At 38.5% G+C, this 9,982-nt stretch overlaps 1 protein-coding gene across 2 annotated transcripts; it reads left to right on the top strand.

The window, feature by feature from the left end:
• Window positions 1–1,193: 1,193 nt before the first annotated feature.
• On the top strand, window positions 1,194–9,399 carry mtfr1l (mitochondrial fission regulator 1-like). 2 transcript variants are annotated; one of them, XM_061062557.1, is made up of 8 exons: window positions 1,194–1,347; window positions 3,411–3,576; window positions 3,749–3,835; window positions 3,951–4,060; window positions 4,928–5,139; window positions 6,241–6,622; window positions 7,287–7,447; window positions 7,560–9,399. In XM_061062557.1, the coding sequence occupies exons 2-7, from the start codon at window positions 3,562–3,564 to the stop codon at window positions 7,408–7,410; spliced, it is 930 nt and encodes a 309-aa protein (XP_060918540.1). In that variant the 5' UTR covers window positions 1,194–1,347; window positions 3,411–3,561; the 3' UTR covers window positions 7,411–7,447; window positions 7,560–9,399. The 2 variants fall into 2 exon arrangements, with proteins under 2 accessions (XP_060918540.1, XP_060918539.1); XM_061062556.1 differs by having other exon boundaries at window positions 3,728–3,835.
• The last annotated feature ends 583 nt before the right edge of the window (window positions 9,400–9,982 follow it).

Genomic DNA, 9,982 nt, shown 5'->3' with positions numbered 1-9,982 from the left:
ATATTGTATGCTAACAGAGTACTGAAGAAGATTTGAACTTTGGGAAACAAAATTTCATTTGAATATATCCAAAAATCCTTCTCTTTTTCAAAATGTGTTTTTATTTTAATCAACATTGAACAGATGTAAAGGTACACTGTTAACAACAAGAACAACTTTAAGTTTTCTTGATCTACTTTTATCTGTTGATTGTAGATAAAACTGAATAAAGTTTTACATTATTATTGCACAAATAGGATTGTCACCATTCTTGTAACTTTGATTTACGAGTATGCCTATTATACAATACTGTCAATTAACCAAATAAATTAAAATGAAGAGCAAGAATATGCAGCCAAAAACGTATTATTTTCCAAAGCATTACAGTTTTCCCTCCAGAAATTGTTGTGCATTTATCATGACTTTCCTGAGTATCCTAGTTTCAGTAATACTGATATGATTGATTACATCCTACATCTTATCATTTATGTTGCCAGGTGCTGTCCTTATTGTCTTATTGTGTTATTTTTGTGTCAAGTCTGTTATTGTGGTAATGTTATATGCTATGATGTAAGTTGTTATATTGAATGTTGTCCTTTTTATTAGAGTTGGGGAAGCCCGCTGTACAGTCTGGCAACCCTGCAGACCAAAGCAATGGTTTGTGACTCGATCAACGTTAATCCCGCCCACTGAGTTTGATGGGAGAGGATGACAGATACAATTATTTCATGATGCACTGCTGGAGCAGGAAACATGAAATAATTAAATAATTAGTGGAATAAATAGATGTGTTTTACATAGAATGAATGAACATTTTAAATAATTATTTAAACATTTATTTAATTATTTATGTATTTCATAAATTATTTATTTATATATTACCAATTTTAAATAATTAATGACACATTTAAATAATTATTTAATTATTTAATAACACATGAATTTAATTAATTAAATAATTATATATGTATTTATATATTTGTTGATTTATTTCCAATATTAAATAATTGATGACACATTTAATGATTTAATTAATTATTTATATATTTCATTTTGGCACTTTTAGTCCTCCATAGTACAGGTTTTTGTGGACCCCAGGGAAGACACAGCAATGCTGCAGCTAATGGGGATCCTCATCAAATAAAGTAGGCCTTCATAATAAACTGTTCACCTCCAACTGTAGGGGGCGCTCCTTACCAGTACTGACAGGGGAAGGTCATGTGGCTTTCAGCAGCCAATCACGTTACAGGAAAGGGAGGCACAGGATTCCGGCCTAATCAACGACAACACAGCTCCAGTCTGAAAGACGAAGAGAAGAAACTGGATGATATAACGGGTTTCCTCTCCGTCATACCGCCGTTATCTACCGTAAGTTGCACATTTTTGCAAAGTCCGTTGCAATCTCACGAAGACACTTTATACACACTGAAAAAAACGGGAGTGTTTGTGTAGCTGTTCGGGGTCAACCGGAGGGTCGTTGGTGCTGCTAAAGCTAAGCTGTGTTTTTCATACCCGTAGCTACCGGCGAGTACTGAACAAAGCGTTTTAAACTCTTCTGCTGCGAGGATATCTTTCTGGTGTTAATACAGTGTCGTTATTTCTTAGACGCTGACGTGTAGCATAGCAACAGTAACGTTGGAAACGGTCTAAATGTCAGACGTGGTAGGCTAGTTGTGTTAGCACTGATGAGTGTAGCTCCTGCACATCTTGATGTAGTCACGGTGACGTGATGAAGTGTGCTAGGGTTAACTCCTGTACACATTTAAATATCAAGTAATGCTAAAATGTTTGCAAGTTTAAAATAACTTCATAAGTCAACAAACCTAAATGCCTCATTTGCTGATTCTATCACATTTGAACTCAACAGTTTTATTTGACTGTTTTTCAGGCTCTAAGTTGATGGCCTTGTGTGTGTCTGGTTGTTATTTATTATGGGAGGATACTATTTTCTATTTATTTTCCACTTCTCAGGTCTCTCTTGCAAGTAAAGATATTAATTAAAAAAATTAGAAAAAAAAATTCTAATTTAAAATGTTACATTCACGATAACCACAAATATATATTTATATTTTTGTTGTTGTTGTTTTTGTAAAAGCTGCTGTTTAGGATTGCTGCTTACGAAGTTTCCTTGTGTCCTTGTATACAATGATAATCAATCACATTTATTTATAAAGCACATTTAAAAACAGCAACAGCTGACCAAAGTGCTGTACATGAAACAAGAGAGCAATACAGATTAAAAAACAACAATAACAAGGCAAAACTCACACATAAATGTTTGCCTACACACATGCACACAGAATACTAACAATATAATTAGGCAATAATATTATAAGACATTTGAAAGAAGTATAAGCGACTCAAAGGCCAACGTGTAGAGGTGTGTTTTGAGGCGGGACTTTAAAGATTCCACAGACCTCACTGAGGGAGGAAGGATTCTATCCATCTATCTATTAAATCTAGTAGCCATAGTCCTCCTTGGATAATCGCCTTATTCGAACAAAGAAGCAATACATATTTAAACAAAATAGCAAGATCTGTAAAGATTTTAACTCAAGAGCTTGATTCCCCCACCATCATTTTTCTGCATATAATACTGTACAAATGTTTATTGCCTTGGTCATTTATTGTTAAAATTTCAATGTTTGTCCTGTGCGACTTGGATACCGATTTCTAGACTACTTTTTTTCATTTGTTTTAATTGTTTTTATTTAACCTTTATTTATCCAGGAAAGTCCCATTGAGATTAAGGATAGGATAGTACTTTATTGATCCCCAGAGGGGAAATTCGGGCGTTACAGCAGCACAGACAAGAAAGCTCAAAAATACACATTAAACAGAATAGATAAGATAAATAAAAATAAAAACAGGGGGTATCTCCAGTACAAAATGAATGATGAAGTTAAATGGGGGGAATTGAGAATTGAGACAGTATTTGCAGAGAATGACAAGATAAAGTGACAAGTGATTAAAGTGACTTGGTATGATAAATAGCAGCAAGTAATGTAAACAGCAGAGAAGAGGGGCAGTGTTGTACCACAGTAATGCAGAGTGCAGTTATATAATATAACTGTTAAGAACCTCTTTTTCAAAGGAGTCCTGGCCAAGAGGCAGCAAAAGTTACTCGGTTACACTCACAACATACAAACAGCAATTAAAATTATAAAAAAAGAAATCAGTTCAGTTATTTTCCAGTCTTTTTGCAGCATGTTCCATGTAGAAGGAGCAGAGTAGACGAAAGCCCTTTTGCCCAGTTCTGTGCGGGCAAATGGAACAGACAGCAACAGCTGATCATTTGAACGCAAACCGTAAGAATCAACAGTTCTCCGTGTGATTAGGTTATAGATGTAGGAGGGCAGTAGCCCAAGCATGGCCTTGTAATGTTCCTGTGAGAAATAATGCCGTGTTCTCTTTCCTCTACGCTTTAAAAGATGCTCTAACAAATCCCTACTCAACATCCCAAGAGTTGGCAGTCGTACTGACATGGCATCTGTTTACTGAGCTGGCCCGTCCTCAGCCACTGCGAGCATCAAGCACCGGTTGTACGATTTACCAAGTGAATGAGCCTGACCCAACATCGCCATGGAAACAGAAACAGTGAGTTTTGTCCCAGGCTGTCAGTGATGTTCCATGTCTCAATGTGAAACACTTCCCTTTCCACCTCATGATTGTGGAGGATTGCAAATGATTGGCATGGTGTTAAAGTGTAAATCTTTTATGTAGAGATGTTTTAACCTGTGATTCACAGGACGTTATTCCTATCTGGCAGAATAAGCCTCATGGATCCACCCGTAGTGTTGTGAGAAGAATAGGTTCAACTCTTCCTCTCAGACCTCCACAGAGGGCATGTTTTCAGGTAACGTGCTATGAGGCCTTCAAGTTGCCTTTTTTAAATATATAAATGCTACATTTACCTATTGTCACAATAGCAGTGCTTGTATTTGACATTAACTTGTGTTCTTGTGCATTAGGAATTACCAGGCCTGCCCTCTCTTCGGCCTATGGATGGCCCTATGGTTCCTACCTTGGCAGACATAGCCTGGATCGTTGCAGATGAAGAAGAGACGTACGCCAGAGTGCGGTAAGTATCCATCAAGCACTAAGAGACAGCCACTGTAATTATGGAGTGTTGCAAGGCCTCCACTTCAAATTTGCATTTTTCCAGACCCCCTGGCTTTGTTCATACTGCAGGCAGATCAGATTTGTTTCTCATATCAGATCTGCCTGCATGGGTACCTGTTGTAACCACATAAGCATCAGTAACTACACAGACTGGTATGTGGCTTGCTGATACTAACACATGAGAAATGGAGAGCTCCCCGCCCTATAAAGAAATGTGCTGTTGTAGGTGGTTGCTCTACATTGTGATGTTCCGTGATGTCGGCATCACAGGCTTCAATGTGCTGGAAGAGGTGTGGTGCTTTGCAAGTGACTCAAAACATGTGGTGACATCCAGTTGGAGTGTTTAAAGCATCTGAGGTGCATCCAAAGGAATGTGATTTTAAACATTATTTCAAACCTCTTCCAGCAATGGCCTTTATTTGATTTATTAAACATTTGTCTTTTTTGCTGCCTAAACACTGTTTAATCAATCTTCATACAATCTGGACAGGAAGTCTTCATCAGGTTTTTAGATTTGGGAGTTGATCAGCTTGTCATATCTGAGATTTCTATGTTATAAGAGCACATGCACAGGTTAGGGTTAGGGTATTCCGCACACGGTATAACACCCTGTTTGTGTTGATATTGTATCAGAGATTGGATTGGACTATGCCTGTAACAAATATATGGTCATGTGATGTAGTGTTGATAATTGCTCGGGTGTTTTCTGATGGGAAAGTACAAGGTAAAAATAACAGTATTTGACATGAAGCCACATCACAAGCCGGACTCAACCCTCTAAAAGGTTTGATAAATGAACACTGATCCTCTTCTCTTCTGTTTTCAGGAGTGACAGTCGTCCCCTGAAACATGAGTGGCGGCCCACGCCTCTCCTGGTGCTCCACAGGAACTCATCCGTGCCCAACTTCCGCCGTGAGGGGAAAAGAATGGAGGGGCTCAAGAAGCCTGGGGTCACGGCGATGAACCGTACCACCGCCCTGCAGGACGAGCTCAGCAGACTGCGGGCACAGATTGCCAAGATAGTGGCAACTGATTCTGGTAGGTTATCAAAGCAGGAACTGCAGAGGAAACAATGTAAAGTGGTCCAACAATTAACTTGAAACTCCTCGTATCTGAATTTCAGTCAGACTGTGATTCAAAGTGACACAGTGTAGATATCAGCTTTTTGTATTGAGCCTGCACTTGAGTCACTGTCTCCATATGACTACGCTCTTTTTGTTGCCAAGTCAGCTGCCCTGATTCCCCCAAAGCTCTCTGGGATTAAGATGTCTTGGCATCAGTTTGTAGGTCAGTGGCAAAGAATAATCTCTGCGATTCAGGGGGCAGTTGGGTGTCTCTTGTTGAAAATGTCAGGAAGGTTATAAGAACGGTGATGCACATTCACATGTATTGCAGTTTAATTAAATAATACTTTCTGATCAGGCTGAAGAGATACATAAACTTTATGCTTTATTGTCAAGCTTGCCTGACCCAAGTTTTATTCTGTAAGATGGTGCAAACAGGGAAACAACCTCATAAAAAACATGCCTTTATGACAAGTGATTGTGTCATGTGTTTGCATTACAATTAAACAGTAAAGCTGCCAGGCTTTAAGTAATATGATAGAATAAAATACTACAGAGATTGTTTTAATAGGTTACGTCATGAAGAACTTCACTAAAGTCTTTTTACCCCCGTATTAATCATATTTTCCTACCTGAAAATGTCACTTGTATAATTCATGCTAATCCCCAAAAAATAGTTTGAGGAGGGGGCTGTTACTGAGCTGGAGGACATCTTTAATATACTCTATAAAGGTGTCACTGCTTGTGTATATTATGTATGTTAAAAGAAGAAGTAAGCATGCATGTTAGTGTTTACTTGCTGTTCTGCGTGTTATTTTTCCACTTTGTTGTCGTTAGGCAGTCACATGCCTGAAGAGTGCCTGAGGAGAGAACTATGAAAACAACAACAGCATACTTTTACGGGGCCTTAAACTCGCATTAGAAACAGCAGCCAGATAAAAGGAATGCATTTAAACTCTGTTCTTTTTTAGATAACCTGCCCAGATCTGTCAGCTATGACCCAACTTCACATAAAAAAAAATAAAAAAAACTGCACACTCTTTGACTTTGTTTTCTGCCTCCTTCTTTCTTTCAGGCTCCAACCCCCTGACCCCTGACCTTCTCTCCCCAGACGACACAAGTATGAGCTTCTCCATGGCGCCTTTTGAGACGGTGCCCTACCAGCCGGCTGCCACAGCTGCTGCCTCCTTTGTCATAAGTGATGTCACAGAGGAGGAGGAAGAGGAGGAGGAGGAGGAGGAAGATGAGAAAGATGTGGTTTCTGTGGTGTCGGAACTTGTTCCCGACCCTCTGCCGCCTGTTTCCATGACAGCATCAGCGACCTTTGACCTGGACAGACCGAGCATGGACTTCCGAGAGGCAGAGGAGGACACAGTGTCGTTATCAAAGTCCACTAGTTTCGCTGATGTGATGGACATTCTGAAGGATATGAACCGCATGAAGATGAGCAAAGACAGGTAGGAGTTTTATCGAAACACAATAAAATCATGATGAGATTGTTTAATTATGTGTTTACAGGGGTGTAGTTAAAATAAAGTCTAACTCTGTTTGCAGTACACGGTTTAGCACTTCACTACTTCACTTTGTTTTCTTCTAAACAAGATTTCTTGGATCTGGCCGCACTAGTGGCCTAGTGTATTGTTCATTCACCCCATGTACAGAGGCCCTGTAGCGGATGGCCCAGGTTGAAATCTGACCTGTGCCTCATTTCCAGCATGTCCTTCCCCACTCTCTGGGGACTCTATCCTCTGTCCTGTCTCTCCAGTAAATACATAAAAAGCCCAAAAATGAAATCAGGAAGAAGAGAAAAAAACAGAACAAGAATAATCTTAACCCTAATGCACAGAGCCAGACCAGCTATGTTCACTTACTTTCAATCTTAATGCTAAGCTAAGCTAACCAGCTCCTTACTGTTGTAATATCTAATAAGAGTGGTTAGTTGTCTTATCCTACACCCAACAAGAAGAACCAAACGTCTTCACTACAATGGGGAAAAACATTACAAACAATGCTTCCATTTCTGCATAGATTTCACACAATTTGCTAAGTGTAGTATTGCAATGCCCATTCACAGTTTGTACATTACTAAGCTCTGTATTTTTTGATTGGTTGTCATTGCAGGTACAACTACAACAGAGGCTGTACGTCCCTCAGAGAAGAGGATTCAGCCAGTCTGATTTCAGAAGCTCTGAGGAAAAAGTTTGTCCTGAAGGAAGAAGACACTGCCGCCATGAAACGGAAGTGATCAAATATTAACATCAGTACCGATCCTGCTGCTCCATGTAAGTCAAGACAGGAGAAAAGATCGTATTTTGTACGATAAACCATTGAAGGCGTGTAGGAGGTTATCGGTTATGTCAGTTGTTTTTTTATTTTCTTTCTCATTATTTTTAGGCCTTTGCCTGTGGAATATGTACCCATGGATCCACAACCTTGCTCCTCAGACCCGAGGCAAAAGCTGTCTGCCAGAGATAGAACAAAAACACACTTTGCCCCAGACATTCAGAACCAAATGTGAACTTCACAGCGCTGGTGCAATGTGAGGGGGGAAACAGCCAAGTCTCGATGAAAATCTTCAGTTTCAGCATTGATTGCATAAAACATCCAGTCTATTTCTCTCTGCAAAAAGGCTTTTATTTTTAACTTCATCTTGATTAAACACTCAACAGACTTTTTCCCAGACACTTGCACTGTGTACAGGCTGTTTTGATTTGAGACGCTTTTGTTTGATTATGTCATATCACATTTCGGAGCTCCTTGCTCACATACTACAAGTTAAAGCAGTTTTTTGGACTTCATTTGCAGAATGTCCCTTTAAGTAACTCTGATTTAATGCAAATAAAACTCTTCAGATATGTATAGAAGAAATCTAACATACTTGAAAACATTTTGTGTACAGATGAGAACGATTACTTTTACATGCAGAGATGTACTGTAGATCATCAGTCATAGTGTGTGTGCGTGTGTGTGTGTGTGCGTGTGTGATCTTTATGCTACATCCTCAGATCTATACACTATTTGTTGCTTGCGCCACTGCACCTCTTATGCCTGTCCTCTTGTTTGTGAATGACATATATATCAATACTGAGTGAACCACATGACACTGATTTTGAAACACAAATACTCCAAGGATATTCTTCTTCTTTTTTCTATTTTTTTTTAAGGTGCAAAATTAACATCTCTCACTTGTTGCATCCTAACACAAAGACGCATGTACAGGTCTTTTACAAACAATACTCTGAGTGTGCTGATTGGTGGATGAAACAGCCTTGCATGGTGTTTCTAAATGCTGTCGGTGATTTCAGTATGGGCAAAGAAAACTTAGCAATGTGTACGAGTGTTTCTAAGTCATTCTGCATGCAGTTTTGACAAGTCATGGGTAAATTGCTTGTGTGAGTCATGATAATAACAATGAATATTATAAATGATGCCTTACCACAGAACTCATGCCTGTTCCTAATGCCTGTGTTTTTTTTAAAGATTAGTTCGAAGACCACATCTTTGTTTTTTGTTTTTGTTCCTCACACAAAGCCTCATTGGCTGCCTCTCCCCTAGTATGCCCTCCTTCCTCCTCATCATTACTCATCTCACAAACACACAGTGAATGACATCAAGAACCAGTCTGTGTTTGATTTCCCTAAAAATAGCCCTCCTCAGAGACGACTGTTGCTGTTGTGTCGCTTTTACCTCCACACATCACACCTACTCTTGTTTTTCATCTCGTCATGTTTCATGCCAACGTGATTGGGAATCCCTTTAGAACAGTTTTGCAGAGTGAAAAGTTGCCGCTTCGTTATCGGTTTTGGATTGAACAAAAAAAAAGATGTGCCCTTTTGTGTCTTTGTATGCAGTGAAGTATAAGTATGTTTGTGCTAGATCTTCTTGATGGTCATTTCTCTCATTGGTCAAAGGGTTGAAGTGGAAAAAGAAACAACTGTCTGAGAAAGACATGTACGAGTTTCAGTATATTCCTTGTATGTTTGTATTTGAGATGTTGAACCTTACACAGCAGTCTCCATCTGCAACAGTAGTCCTGATAATGAACTTAAAGGGAGAATTTGGTGTAGTTTCCACAACATTTGTTTTTAATTTCTTTTTCCTTTATTCCAAAGTAAAAGGTTTTCACCATTTTATCCATGTGAATGTTTGAGCCAATCACCACCATTAGTAGTTGTTTTTTTTTATTTCTTGTCATTTAAGGACTTGTAAATAAAGATTTGCTGATGTTTTGAAACCCTTTGTGTTCTGTTTGTGGAAGGAGATCATTTGTTTTTCTTCTCTGTGCATTGCCAATTGTCACCAGCTGGGGGCAGGCGAACAAAATGAATGATCTAATCATTCTGGGTTTACTCCAGGTTTATTTATAATTCAAATGTTAGATCAAACCTTGAGACCTTATATTGAACTTAAGGTAGCAATACCAGTGTAAAAAGAAGAGGTGCAAAGTATCGAAAGTTATTGACAATTGCATCATTTATATAAATTACATACAGAGAAGAAGAATGCAGCTCCAGAAAATTGCAGTTCTTTGCAAATAACCTGAAAGATTTTATGATTTTAATCAGTCCTGATGAATTTATGTTGTGTTGTAGATTTCTAAATGATTCAGAAAATGTATTTGAGTTACTTTTTAACTTGTTACAGACAAAGACTATAGTAATCCAAAATGTCACATAAACGTGGAAGAAGCATACAGAGGACTATACTGTTAGAAGCCAGACTCATATCCCCTATGACTAATCTTCTTAAGGCCATATGTTATAGTCTAAATATTGTTTGTTAGATTATTAAATAAAGAATTCTTCTGACATGAATAT

Source organism: Labrus mixtus, chromosome 18 (assembly GCF_963584025.1).
Source record: "Labrus mixtus chromosome 18, fLabMix1.1, whole genome shotgun sequence".
Classification (NCBI taxonomy): domain Eukaryota; kingdom Metazoa; phylum Chordata; class Actinopteri; order Labriformes; family Labridae; genus Labrus; species Labrus mixtus.
The sequence above is the reverse complement of the archived record's forward strand: the minus strand, read 5'-3'. Positions and strand labels throughout refer to the sequence as shown.